The 13,211-nt window shown below is 59.3% G+C and overlaps 6 protein-coding genes across 6 annotated transcripts; 4 read left to right on the top strand and 2 right to left on the bottom strand.

The window, feature by feature from the left end:
• Positions 1-987: 987 nt before the first annotated feature.
• On the top strand, positions 988-1,989 carry VTJ04DRAFT_1846 (uncharacterized protein; the record flags this gene model as incomplete). The annotated part of the gene is made up of 2 exons (XM_069359578.1): positions 988-1,473; positions 1,525-1,989. 2 exons carry the CDS (start codon positions 988-990, stop codon positions 1,987-1,989), a joined length of 951 nt encoding a protein of 316 aa, XP_069224454.1.
• Positions 1,990-2,111: 122 nt separating this feature from the next.
• On the bottom strand, positions 2,112-2,640 carry VTJ04DRAFT_1845 (uncharacterized protein; the record flags this gene model as incomplete). The annotated part of the gene is made up of 2 exons (XM_069359577.1): positions 2,112-2,275; positions 2,529-2,640. 2 exons carry the CDS (start codon positions 2,638-2,640, stop codon positions 2,112-2,114), a joined length of 276 nt encoding a protein of 91 aa, XP_069224453.1.
• A 1,707-nt stretch (positions 2,641-4,347) lies between these two features.
• On the top strand, positions 4,348-5,620 carry VTJ04DRAFT_1844 (uncharacterized protein; the record flags this gene model as incomplete). Its single annotated transcript, XM_069359576.1, has 2 exons — positions 4,348-4,498; positions 4,563-5,620. 2 exons carry the CDS (start codon positions 4,348-4,350, stop codon positions 5,618-5,620), a joined length of 1,209 nt encoding a protein of 402 aa, XP_069224452.1.
• Positions 5,621-5,858: 238 nt separating this feature from the next.
• VTJ04DRAFT_1843 (uncharacterized protein) lies at positions 5,859-8,826 on the top strand (the record flags this gene model as incomplete). Its single annotated transcript, XM_069359575.1, has 2 exons — positions 5,859-5,908; positions 5,970-8,826. 2 exons carry the CDS (start codon positions 5,859-5,861, stop codon positions 8,824-8,826), a joined length of 2,907 nt encoding a protein of 968 aa, XP_069224451.1.
• A 339-nt stretch (positions 8,827-9,165) lies between these two features.
• Positions 9,166-11,430, top strand: VTJ04DRAFT_1842 (uncharacterized protein; the record flags this gene model as incomplete). The annotated part of the gene is made up of 1 exon (XM_069359574.1): positions 9,166-11,430. The coding sequence occupies one exon, from the start codon at positions 9,166-9,168 to the stop codon at positions 11,428-11,430; it is 2,265 nt and encodes a 754-aa protein (XP_069224450.1).
• Positions 11,431-11,663: 233 nt separating this feature from the next.
• VTJ04DRAFT_1841 (uncharacterized protein) lies at positions 11,664-12,959 on the bottom strand (the record flags this gene model as incomplete). Its single annotated transcript, XM_069359573.1, has 3 exons — positions 11,664-12,207; positions 12,325-12,612; positions 12,673-12,959. The coding sequence occupies 3 exons, from the start codon at positions 12,957-12,959 to the stop codon at positions 11,664-11,666; spliced, it is 1,119 nt and encodes a 372-aa protein (XP_069224449.1).
• Positions 12,960-13,211: the final 252 nt, after the last annotated feature.

Raw genomic sequence — 13,211 nt, 5'->3', positions numbered from 1 at the left:
TCCCATTCCGAGACCACCCAAGTAAACTCGCGCATCCCCGTTTGTTTCCCCCGCCGTTGATTGCTAATTTTGCTGTGTTCGATGCTTGGCCGATCGGCAAACTCTCCCCTCCATCTCATCAGCTCGCGACTCCGTGGAGGGGGAGGGTTGGATGTGAGCGGGGCTCATGCGATGACATTCAATGCGCCCTGTCGGACGCTTCCTTTTTTTGTTGCCAGCAGTCATCGATGATGTTCCATTCCACCTCTTTCTCCGTATGAGTACATACCTGACGTAGTAACGATAGGCTTTCTCGTTGTGCTGCCCGGCTGGGCTGAGCAGGGCAGTGTCAACACAACCACACAACGCAAGTCATCGCCGGATGCGTTCGGTCTGCTGTCGGCTCGCGCACATGCAACCGGAAGCGGTCGGTGCCCAACTGTGGATTGTAAGGTCTTGTGCCTCTCCCGGCTTGCCGCCGACAGCTCCGCTCGCTGACCGGACCGTTTGTTCGGCGGCGGAAGGAGTCAATGCCGACCAACCGCCCTTTTCTGTGTAGTGTTTTTCCCAAGTTTTTTTCGTCCTGTTCGGCGCCGGAGAAGGCGGCGTAGCCGTGTGTTCGTGGGCTCACATGCTGTGTTCCCAGGGGTAGGCGGTATGAACGACAGGGCAATCCCAGCCACGATGCAGCGTTTCATTTCTTGCGGTGGCCCTCGAGGGGGGCCGCCGGGGGTTTGCGTCACGGAGAGAGCGACAAGACGGCGTCATAGCTGCCGTGAGTCAGTGTGACATCCTCCGTTTCGGAGATGACCTCTGCCCGACTGCGTTTCCAGGCAGCAGAACGTGGGGGGGTGGCTGCCGTCCAAAGTACCCTCCGTTCCAAGCCGAGTACCCAAGACATTTTGTGCGCCGTCTTGCCTCGTGCGCATGCCTGGTGTGGATCCCCATCTCAACCCCCTGTCGGGTCCCTCTTGCCCTGGATCCCTGGCAGCAGCCCTGTTCGGTGAGATGGGCTCCCTTCTTGGTCCTGGCCATGAAAGAGCAATTTGCCCACCACGCCAGAATGCCAGGACTCGCGATACAAAAGGACTGTCTCCCCTCCCCTCGTCATCGTCCGAACTCCTCGATCGATCAAGTCAACAAGCCACTTCACTCATCCGTGTCTATATAAAGACCCTCACGTCTCATCTCGACACTACTCTCAAGTCGTCGACTAACCACACCACGACAGCCTTACGTCACTCACCCACCTGCGCCTACCTCCAAGACTTCAACGGCCTCGGCCATACAACCACTCTTCCAGCTTCACATAACTGCCAAAACTGGCTACCTCAACACAGAACGCCTTCACAATGGTTCCTGCTCAGCGCCCGACACAGCTCCCTCCCTGCCCCGGGCCCCCGCCGAGCCGCCCTCTTCCTCCCCTTCCCAAGCGGGGTTAGACATTCGCCCATTATGAGCATCGCGACCCCTCGGGGGTCTGACGACTTCTACGTTACCTGACCCGGCTGCCGATTCATTCACTGGAGTGGCCTCCGGTGTCAGTCATTTGGTGTTTTCTGCATTGGGTTCACTCGGAAGCAACCTGGTCTGCCTGTCTGCACGCCGCCGCCCGCCTTGCATGGTTTCCTGGGCTCGCCCGCATCGCACCATGCAGAAAGGCACCAGCGCAGCACCCGCCGCACCAGCCAGCCCGCCCGCGACTGCACGGCAAACGCCTCATCTCCTGATTCGCCGCTGCGAGCCACTCAATTCATCCGTGGCATGCTGTGCGGAAGCACCGAAGCTTCGATTCAACCACCATCCTTCCGTTGTCCCGGGACTGCGCTCGGCTCGCTGCCATGGCCTGACGTCAACACCATCAACCCTCACCTCAACCACCCTCTGCAGATGCACCTGAGGGCCTCGGCTCGGGCAGTCGGCCCTTTCTTCGCTTCGACATCGCGGCGCGACATCTCAACAGCGCATTCACCCCTGTACTACTATCACCGGGGACTACGGACGTTTTAATCAACGGGCTCTGGCTTTGTCTATTTCCTACTTCTGTTTTGCGACGACATCGACATCAAGTGTTATGACCATTTCTGGGCAATATCAAGGGGAAACTATTAGACGGGATATCTACTGTACTACTACTGGAGCATCTGGGCGACCGGCGTCATGATACCACGCTCGCTGATGAAAGCGGCGGGATTTTTCTGATTTGGATGATGGGAAGGAGGATGCGGTCCCGCCGGCCGGGCCTTCGCTGATTTGGCGGGCTTTTCGGCGGCCGCATGTTTGGCTTCGAGGATACCTGGCATTATTAGGCAATAATACCAAACATGATACCATGTTTTAATGAGGGCAAAAGAATCTTTCGATTTGGACCAAGTGATGTTAGGATGTGAGATGTGAAGATGCGACCTTGTGACCATGATTTTGCAGTGTGGTGGACACTCGCTCGCCAGGTTGAAACCACGAGGAGGCCACACGTGTGCTTCCGCCCCGTTCCGTCTCCGTCTTAACTTCGCAGTGATGCTACCATGTAGATACTACTATAAGCATACTCATACTCGCCACCTCCTGTGTGTGATGCGTCCTGCTACGCTGCTTTTCCCTCTTCGTGGGGAAGGGAGATGGGTGCGGTTGCAACTGCGACTGAGCCCGCTCCACTCCCATGCGACGTTGGCGAGCCACACCTGGCACCGGTTACATCATAGGGGGGAAACACTCAGCCGTCGACTGGTTCGGGAACCAGTGTCTGAAGCGGACATGCCTGACCTGCGGCAGCCGCCCGCCAAGCCCACCCGAACCAGGCATGGAGCGAAGCGGTACTTCCTCAGACGCAGCTGCGGACAAGAACAGCCAGCGAGCCAGCCGGCAGCGAATGTTGGTACTACACACGCACATACACGACCATGAGGACTGCGGGGAGGCTGGGGTAGTAGGGCTGTAACTACTAGTGTACGTTGTCGTATAGCACAAACGCAAGAGCAGCAGCACCTCGACGACGATGGGGCGGGAGATTTGCAGGGTTGTGTCTCAAAGCCCTATCAAACAACTCGGAATTTTTGGTTAAGAACCGGTAAGGGGGGAAAGATGATCATCGGCCGCAAACCCTGGACAATATCGACCAGTTCCAGCTTTCCCGTATGCGCTGAGTGAAACCATGTGTCCAGATCTGTACACATACAGGAATGCATTCATACAATCGGGCAATCGGCGCGCAATGTGTTGGGCATTCACTCGCCTGGCTGCCGCACCTCGGAAGATGGCGCGTTCTTTTTCATGCCCGCATGCCTGCCGCCCCAAGGCCGAGCGACCGTCGGCAGTGAGCATTAGAGAATAGTACTATGGTATGGGCTGGACGGCATGGCAAGACGGGCGAAACACGCGGCTGAGAGGAGCGTGGAGCAAAACATCTGCCCATCCAGCCGCCTATCTCGATCGGCCCAACCCGAACCTGGACAAGGCTCCGTTGTATGGCGTCGCAGCCATATGTAATACTTTGATTGCTGCAGCTGCGGTAGTAGTACATGACATGGCGCCATGGGACGTATCTGGGGGAGGGATAGACGTATGCCGAGGCCCGTCCCAGGTCTCGGACGAGGTGGGTATGGTTGCTGTTTTGGGCGAGAGGCATATGTTACTCCTCCCTCCGAGACAAGGCTGTGTAACGCTCCGCAGCGTTCGATAGTGCCTCCGCGTTGGAGATGCCATGATGTCCTTGAAGTGCCCTTGGTCGACGACACGGAGGCGCGAGGTGGGCCGATGTGCTCCAGACGGGGAGACGCATTGAATGAGTTACAAAAGAATGGACTCGGCAACTCGGCCAGCAGGATCGTGCGTTTCTGTGTTTCGAAGATTTGTGTTTGTGTTGCGAGTTTGTGTGAGCATGGTATGGACATACCTTCCAGGTTGCCTGGGTATACCTCACGTCAGGTACTCCGCAGCGGGAAGCTGCCGGAGGATGACACAAACTGGAACCTCGTCTGGGTTTGGCCTGCCATGATTGTCATGACACAATGGAATTGTTTACGGAGCAGGTGCTCGGCGGGGTTTCAGTGATGGCCGCCGGCGGCTGCCGCGGGAGCTGAGGGATGCGACCTCGATTTGGAAAGTCTGGGGTAGGAAATGGAGAAATTGTGGGTCATGATGCTGGTTTCCGCTCCTTATCGCCACGTGAGCGCCTGCAATACCGATGATCAACGACGTATCGCATCCTTGACGAAACCAATTCATCAAAAAAGTGATGCCCGACGGGGGAGGGGACGGCAGTTGGAGAGAGCAATCCTCGTCTGCAAGAAGCCAAATACTGAGTGTGCAGGCAAACCACACCACACCACCGCAACCCCGTTCAAGGAAGGTGGGCGAGGGATTTTCGGCATGGCGCCGCTTCGACTCTATGTTTGGGGTCCGGCGTTTGGTCTGGCCTCTCTCGACGCCGAGTGTCTGGCCGCCATCGCGTTTCTTGCTCGGACTCTGAGCTCGGCCGAGTACCGCTTGATACGGAGCAGTCCGTCGGCCGTTCCAACACGTACCGTCCCCCCTTGTCCAGTCTCTTAGTCGCGTCCCACACCTCCGTTAACACCCAAGGCTAGAACATCTCCCTGCTCTCTACGACCCTTCTACCGACTCTTGGATCTGCGGCTACACCACAATCACATCGTACCTCCACGATCAACGATACCCGTCTCAGCCCCGCCGCCATGAACGGACAAAGCTCACCCCAGCGGAGGCTGACCGGGCTGCTTATACAGCCTTCCTGACAGCCCATGCTGCCCCCCTCCTCGCTGTGTACCTCTACGTCTCGTCGGCCAACTACGGTGCGGTCACCCGCCCCGCCTTCAGCGCCGCACTCTCATTTCCATTGCCCTGGATCGAACCGCCAGCCGTACGCGCCGCCATGACCCGCCGCGCAGCTCACTTGGGCATGTCAAGCCTGGATACAGACTCGGTGTCGCCAGGCGAGCTGGGCGGTAAAGACATGGCGCAGGATCCGACCTTGCCGGCGGGTCATCCTGTATTTCACGCGAGGAACGCGCCGGTCTCCTCGGCGCTGGCCCCCGAGCAGCGCTCAAGGATCCGTCTCGAAACATTGGCTGGGGAGGTGTTCAAGATCCTGTCGTCGGCCGACTGGCAGTCGGACAGGGAACAGCTGCCTGATGTGAGGTGTGTTGCATATGCGTACCTGGCGTTGATGGCCGCGCCGGGCGTGCCGAGGCCGTGGTTACGCGAGATTTTGGAGGGGAGGTACGAGCCTTTGCACAGGTTTATGCTCGACTTCCAGAAGGAGACGTTCCCTGAAGGAACTGAGGCGTTGCCGTGGGCCGAGGGGGAGGAGAACACGCCCGGCGCAGTCAGTGCGAGGTTTGCCAGGGGCGTGCTCTTCCAGGTTCCGGGCGTCGGGACGCTGTGGCGCCGATGGTGGGCGTCGAGGAAAAGGAAGCAGCTTGGGATCCAGACGAAGTCTGGAAGGGGTGGTTTTCTGGTGCTTATCGGAGCATCATTAGGCTTGACTGTTGTGGGCGTGGGCGTCTGGTTCTATCGGACACTCCACCCGTTTGGAGCTGCTGTCCAGGTCTGGAGGAAGCCGCTTATACCAAACGGTTTCGGGGCAGCGGGACTCGTGTTGGGGGCTTTGTACGGCATGACATGACATAGACTCATGATTGATATAGAATAATGTAATGCCATGATTTATGTGCCCTCGACACTTTGATATAGGTTTGGCGGTCCCTCATGTGATGATGTCCGGGCAGTTGTGCTCCATTGTACGCGTATTGTAACCGTACCGTACCTCATTACGGGAACCTCATGCCGCCAGCCCCACCAAAAAAACATCTTGAGCTTCGAAATTTCCAACAGCTCTCGTCTTGCAGCTATGAAGTGAGACCATGTCCAAGAGCTGGGCATCGACGCTTCGACTGCCCAAGTCGACATTTCCGTACGTGCCAATTCCATATTCTGTTCCGGAATCCAGCACCTGCTAATCCCCCCCACCCAAGTCCCCGGCCACTGCCGAACCTGCGCGACCACTACATCCGACGATGCGCCGATGATCTCTACCGTTGGCAGGCCGCCAACCGGCCCGCCGACAACGAGTTTGTGCTTCATGATGGCCCTCCATACGCCAATGGCGATCTGCACGCCGGCCACGCCCTCAACAAGATCCTCAAGGACATCATCCTGCGTGTCAAGGTGCAGCAGGGCCGCCGGGTTTCGTACGTCCCCGGCTGGGACTGCCATGGTCTGCCCATTGAGATGAAGGCCGTTGGTGCCGCAGAGGGCAAGCGCATGTCTCCGGGTGCCGTCCGCGAGGCTGCGCGCGCCCTGGCATCCAAGACCATCCTCTCCCAGATGGACGGCTTCAAGTCCTACGCCGTCATGGCAGACTGGGAGGCCCGCTGGACCACCATGGACCCGGCCTACGAGCTGCGCCAGCTGCGTCTGTTCCAAGCCATGGCGCGCCGAGGGCTCGTATACCGCCGCTATAAGCCTGTCTACTGGTCTCCGTCCTCAGGGACCGCCTTGGCCGAGGCAGAGTTGGAGTACAACGAGAACCACGTTTCGCGGTGCGCCTATGTTCGCTTGCCAGTTGCTGCTGGCCAGGAGAGTTTGCTAGGGCCCGACCATTCCGGCATCGAGCGTCTGTACGCTGTCATCTGGACGACTACCCCTTGGACGCTGCCTGCAAATCGTGCCATCGCTGTCCACAGGGACTTGGCGTACTACGTTGTCCGCGTTGGGGAGGACGCATATCTCGTCGCAGAGAACTGTTTCGAGCGAGTCGCTCCCGTGCTTGCTGCACGCGGCACGCCCGAGATCCTGAGGACTGTGAGCGGGAGTCAACTGACGCAACTGCGTTACAAAAACCCCTTGATGGGTCGCGATGCTCCGCTGCAGCCCGTCATTCACGCCGACTTCGTGACAGACATTTCGGGGAGCGGTCTCGTGCATTGCGCACCGGGACACGGTTTTGACGATTACTTGGCATCCCTGGAACTGGGGATTCCTGTTGCAGCTCCCGTCGACGGTGACGGGCTGTTCACGGCTGAGGCATACCCAGATGATCCAGACCGGCTGCGCGGTTTGCCGGTCCTCGGTAATGGCGCCGATGCTGTCTTGGAACTGCTCAGTAACGACGTGCTGGATGTTCACAAGTACCGCCATAAGTACCCCTACGATTGGCGAACCAAAGAGCCCATCATCATCCGGGCCACGGCCCAATGGTTTGCAGACGTCGGCCACATCAAAGAGGATGCGCTTGCGGCTCTCGACGGCGTGCGGTTCATCCCCGAGACGGGCCGTAACAGGCTAGAGGCCTTCGTTCGGGGACGTAGTGAATGGTGTATTTCCCGCCAACGCGTCTGGGGAATGCCGATCCCCGCTTTGTATGACCCGGAGGGCAACGCCATCATGGATGAGGACGTCATCGACCACATCATCTCGGTTGTGGAGAAGCGTGGCACCGATGCCTGGTGGACAGACGCGCCCGATGATCCGGCCTGGGTGCCTGAGAAGCTGCGCGGAGGTCCCGCGCTCACCCGTGGCCGTGATACTATGGATGTGTGGTTCGACAGCGGCACCAGCTGGACCATGCTTGGCAACCGTCAGTCTGACCTCTACCTCGAAGGATCTGACCAGCACCGCGGCTGGTTCCAGTCCAGCCTGCTCACGCGTGTGGCAGCCATGGCAGACCACGCAGCGTCTGGCGCGACCACCAACACCCTTGGCCTCTCCCCCTTCAAGACGCTCATCACCCACGGGTTCACGCTTGATCAAGATGGGCGCAAGATGTCCAAGTCGCTCGGAAACGTCATCTCGGCTGACCAGGTCATGGACGGTTCACTGATGCCACCGCTCAAGGTCAAAAAGAAGGGGAGTGGGCCCGTCACGACCAAGGACGCTCTTGGTCCAGATGCCTTGCGCCTTTGGGTTGCTAGCTGCGACTACACACATGATGTGGTACTCTCCGAACCAGTGCTCAAGACGATCCACCAGGCGCTCGTCAAGTACCGCACCACCATCAAGATGTTCACGGGCTCCCTTCACAAGACAGCGCGTACCGCACCACTTACCGCCCTCGACCACATCGCACTCCTGCAGCTCCGCGACACGATGGCCGAAGTTGGGCGGCACTACGACGCGCACGAGTTCAACAAGGCCTTCGCCGCTATCAACCGGTGGGTGGCCAACGACCTGTCCGCCTTCTACCTCGAAGCCCTCAAAGATCGCCTTTACTGCGCGGACGGCGGCGGCGTGCTCGAGCCGCTCTTCGTCGGCTTCCTGCGCATGTTGGCCCCCGTGGCGCCCGTGCTCGTCGAGGAGGCATGGGATCACCGCCCGGAATGGCTCAAGCAGGAGCAGGACGCCGATCCGGCCGAGGTTGACCGTCACCACCCGCTGCGTCAGCGCTACGATGACCCGCTCGTTGACCCGCAGAGGCTGAGCATCCCTGAGGCTGATTTGCGCAAAGCTCTGCCTGCGCTTCAGGCTGCTCATACAGCGATCAAGGCGGCCGCAGAGCGCGCGCGTGTTGACAAGGTGCTCGGCTCGTCGTTGCAGTGCGTGGTCGTCTTGGAGGTACCAGAGGGTGGGAAGGCGTACGAAGGACTTGCGAGGTTTGGGAACGAACTGGCGGACATGTTTGTCGTCTCGGAGCTGGAGTTGAACGGGACCGTGGAAGAGGCAGCGCACCCATGGAAATACTGCGAGGACTTTGAGATTGACGGCGAGACGTGCAAGGCTTGGGTGCTCCCGCCGAGGCAGCACAAGTGCCCCCGTTGCTGGAGGTATGTGGCGCCCAAGGAGGATGAGTTGTGTGGCCGATGCGAGGAAGTGGTGAAGAAGATGGAGGCGTGAGGGAAAGAGAGAGAGAGATCAAGGACATAGAGGATAAATGGTTGGACGGCTTCGACATATGTACAATATATAGAGAGGATACCTGCAAAATCCTGCTCAATGTACCAATAGAGAGAGCATCAACATCGAAACTCGCTGAGTGATGTTGAATGCTGGAAATGTTGAAAAGGATGAAGCGTAACTTTACACTCTGGTACGGTAACATACGAAGCCGAACGCGATGGATCCACTCATCCGCACATCCCAGTGGGGCGGTTTATCGATTGGCGATAATCCCAAAATTTCCAGAACGCTCGAGTTCAGATCACAGCTCTGACAAACAATCTTAACCACGCCGCCATGGATATCCTCAAGGTTCTCTCGCGCGGAATCAAACCGACGCAGAAGAGCAAGTCGCATCAGGCCACGGCTCTTCCGTCGGCCGGCGCGGCTCCCCACCCACAGCTGTTCCATGATCCCGTCGCTTCGACGTCAAGAGGGAAGAAGAGGAAGAGGAACAAGAAACAGGACGACGCAGCCGATGACCACAACGATGGAGACGGTGACGCCAGCGATATCGACTATTTTGCTCCCAGGAAACCTGCCGCAGAGCCCACTCCCGCCGAGACCGAAGACACGCCAAAGAAGCGCAAGATAAAACTCCTGGATGAGGAAGAGTGTCGCCAGATCCTTCGATCGCACCGCCTCAAGTTCACCGTCCTTTCCGAGATACCGCCGGCCAACGATCCCAAGGACGAGCCCTCGAAAAGCAAGAAACAAAAGAAGGAGGACAAGAAGGACAAGAAAGACGGCAAGAAAGACGGCAAGAAAGACGGCAAGAAAGACAAGAAGGCTAGCAAGGACAGTGATGGAAAACAAGAAGGCAAAAAGGATGAGAAGAAACAAATCTACCCGCAACCACTCAACGCCTTCGGCGAGTTGCACCACTCATACGAAGTGTCGGCGAAAGTGGCCTCCAACATCTACGCCCAGGGCTTTCGCGTGCCGACCGAGGTTCAGCTGGGCAGCCTTCCGCTGCTGCTCCGACCGGCAATGGCCCTCAAGAAGTCGAGCGTCACCATTCCCGGTATCGAGCGTGGTGCTGACTTTCTCGCCGTCGCCCCGACGGGTAGCGGCAAGACCATTACGTTCCTGATCCCTGCCATTGACGGCGTGCTGCGCCGGCGTGAGGAACTGGGACGCTCCGCGGATGAGCACGTGCTGGAGGCAGTCATCGTGGCGCCAACGAGGGAGTTGGCGACTCAGATCGTCAACGAGGGCCGCAAGCTAGCCATTGGCACGGGTGTTCGTGTTGTCTTGATGAAGCGGACGCTGAGGTTGCCGGCGGAGGAGGTTGAGGTGGAGGGCAAGAATGAGGATGCGAGCAGCGAAGCGAGCAGCGACGATGGCGAGGGCAGTGGCAGCGATAGTGACTCGGGCAAGGAGGATAACGACGGAGTGAAACCACCCGCGCGGGTTGACATCCTCGTGACGACGCCACGGACCTTGCTCAATTTCCTGACGGGCAAGCGCGGTGTCCGCCGCACGCTGCCAGCAGTGCGGTTGCTCGTGCTCGACGAGGCTGACGTGCTGCTGGACCCCGTCTTCCGCGAGCAGACCATGGGTATCTGGCGCGCGTGCACTCACCCAGACGTCGGGCTCACCTGCTGGTCGGCTACCATGGCATCCAGCATCGAGGACCTCATCACGAAGCAGCTTGCCAAGCGTGTCGGCCACGGCAGCTCTCCGCGGCCGTTGATCCGCCTGGTCGTCGGCCTCAAAGACACCGCGGTGCCCAACATCACGCACAAACTCATCTACACCGCCACAGAGCAAGGCAAACTGCTAGCCCTGCGCCAGCTCCTCCACCCGGCATCGTCCGCCGACTCTGGGCCACCACTACGCCCTCCCTTCCTCGTCTTTACCCAAACCATCGAACGCGCGCAGGCGCTGCACAACGAGCTCAAGTACGACATCCCCATCGAGGCGGGCGGCTCGGCGCGCGTGGCAGCGCTGCACTCCAACATGTCCGAGTCGGCGCGGTCGCGCGTCATGGCCCGCTTCCGCGGCGGCGAGGTGTGGGTGCTCATCACGACCGACGTGCTGGCCCGCGGCGTCGATTTCGCCGGCGTTAACGGCGTTGTTAACTACGACGTGCCCACCTCGGCGGCCGGGTACGTGCACCGCGCCGGGCGCACTGGCCGCGCGGGCCGCGAGGGAGGCGTGGCCGTTACGTTCTACACCAAAGAGGATATTCCCTTCGTCAAGAGCGTCGCCAACGTGATTGCTGCCAGCGAGCGGCAGGCCGGGAGGACGGGCGAGGCGGCGGCCGTGCAGAAGTGGCTGCTGGACGCGCTGCCCGATGTGCCCAAGGAGGAACGGCGGAAGCTCAAGGTGCGGGGTGTCGAGTCGCGGAGGAGCCAGGCCGGCGCGGTGGCCATCTCGACCAAGAGCAAGTGGGAACGGCAAAAGGAGAAGAGGAGGCAGCAGGCCATCGAGGCGAGCAAGAAGCGGAAGAAGCAGCAGAGGAAGAGGCAGGAGGGAGAGGAGAATGAGGGTGGCGATGATAGTGGATCGGAAGGTGGACACCAGGAGGAGGATGAATGGAGTGGCCTGGATGATTGATACCCGGAGCTGGGACGGATGGATTGATTATTATTATAAGGCCTCTTCTGCGTGAGCGATCTGGCGCTTGTACATACGTATGATGATAATAGGAAACGGAAAACATGCTCCAAACTCGATCTTCCTGTCAAACCAGTGATCACCAACCACCACCGCCACCACCGCTGAGCGAGGAAACATTGATCAAATAACTACCCCAATTAACACCCACATGCTGCAACCCTATTGATGTCTCAATATCCCACCGGCCGATGCAACCACCTCGCAGGATCCAACAACACCTCAAACGCCGTCTCGCCGCTGGTCCCAATGGCGCAGCTCAAGTCATGATATCCCTCCAAACCCGTCACGGGCAAATCCTGCTCCGCGTCCGTCTCCTCATGCAGATCCCACCTCCCTTCTTCCCTGCCGTTCCTGGTGAAGAACACATCCACACGAATCTGCCCGGGAGCAGCAGCGCGGAACGTCATGCCGACGCCGACCCTCTCGCCGGCGCGGAAGGGCGAGACGAACGACTTGCCGCCCCAGCGGTCGTTGATGAAGCGGTGGCCGTCGTCGCCGTGCACGGCGAGCGAGCCGCGGTGCCAGCCCGGCATGCGGAAGGACGGGTAGGGCAGGGCGGTGAAGCCGAGCGAGAGGCAGATGTCTCCTGGCGGCGGGTTGCCGTGGGGCAGGAGCTGGACTTCGAAGTAGATGGTTTTGAGACCCGCGGGGTTGAGGTGGGGATACAGAGGGGAGTGCAGGGCGACGGCGTAGAGAGGCGGGTAGGCGATGATGCTGTGACATGTGGAGTTAGTTTGCCTGAGTATGTACATTACATGCTTTGCTATTACGGTATGTCTGATTTGGGGTTGTAGAGACAAGCAACAGGAGAGCGAAAAGAAGGGCACATACCAAGTATCGCCCGCGTTCCTCTCCGTCCGACCCGACCAAACGCCAGGTGCGGCATACACCAACGAGCCCCGGAACCCTGCAGGCTGCATGAGGCGCGGGTTGTGGGCTGCGAGCGCGGCGACGGCAGCAGGGTCGAGCGCAATCGGCGGGGCCAGCGGGTGTTGGGCGCACCAGGCCTCGCCGGCCTCCGCCTCGGCTTCGGTGGCATTGTGCGCCGGCGAGCGGTCGAAGCCCGAGAAGAAGCTCGGAGGGGGCGGGAAGAGAGAGGTGTCGGGCACGAGGGTCTCCCTGGTGACGTTGTTAGAGGGATTGGGGTTCTTTGATCATAAGAAAACAGAGGCTAGATACCAGTCATGCTTGGGAGGAGGAGGGCCCGGGGGCGGTGCGGCATAGTTCGGAGGGGCGCCGGTATGAGGCGGAGGAGGTCCCGGAGGAGGAACATAGCCAGTATTCGCGGAGCTGGGTCCCGGCGGCGGCGGACCGGGAGGCGGGGCGTAGCTTGCGGCAGAGGGCTGATATTGAGGTTGATACTGAGGCGGCAGGCTCACACGGTTCTTTTCTGGTGCCTGAGCATTGTAGACCTGCGCCGGCCGGGGCGCGGCGCCGTCGGCGTCTTTCTTGCTGCCGAAACACATGACTGTTGTTGCCAATGGGCGTGAACAATTAAAAATGGATGGGTGATGAAATCAGGTTTTTTGAATTGATGGCTGAGTGAAGAAGGTGAGTGATTGGTGGTGAGATCTCAAGAGTTTAAAAGGCAGATGAGATGACGACAGCTGGGGGAGATTGAGCCAAGCATTTTAACGTCCAAGCACCTTTGTTTGCTTTTTACACATGGGCTACCTCAGCGACGAAGAATCAAAATGCTGCGCCCACTCTCTCCAATT

This window comes from Mycothermus thermophilus (assembly GCF_041956435.1).
Source record: "Mycothermus thermophilus strain CBS 625.91 unplaced genomic scaffold VTJ04scaffold_1, whole genome shotgun sequence".
NCBI lineage: Eukaryota > Fungi > Ascomycota > Sordariomycetes > Sordariales > Chaetomiaceae > Mycothermus > Mycothermus thermophilus.
This window is presented reverse-complemented; position numbering and strand designations above follow the sequence as displayed.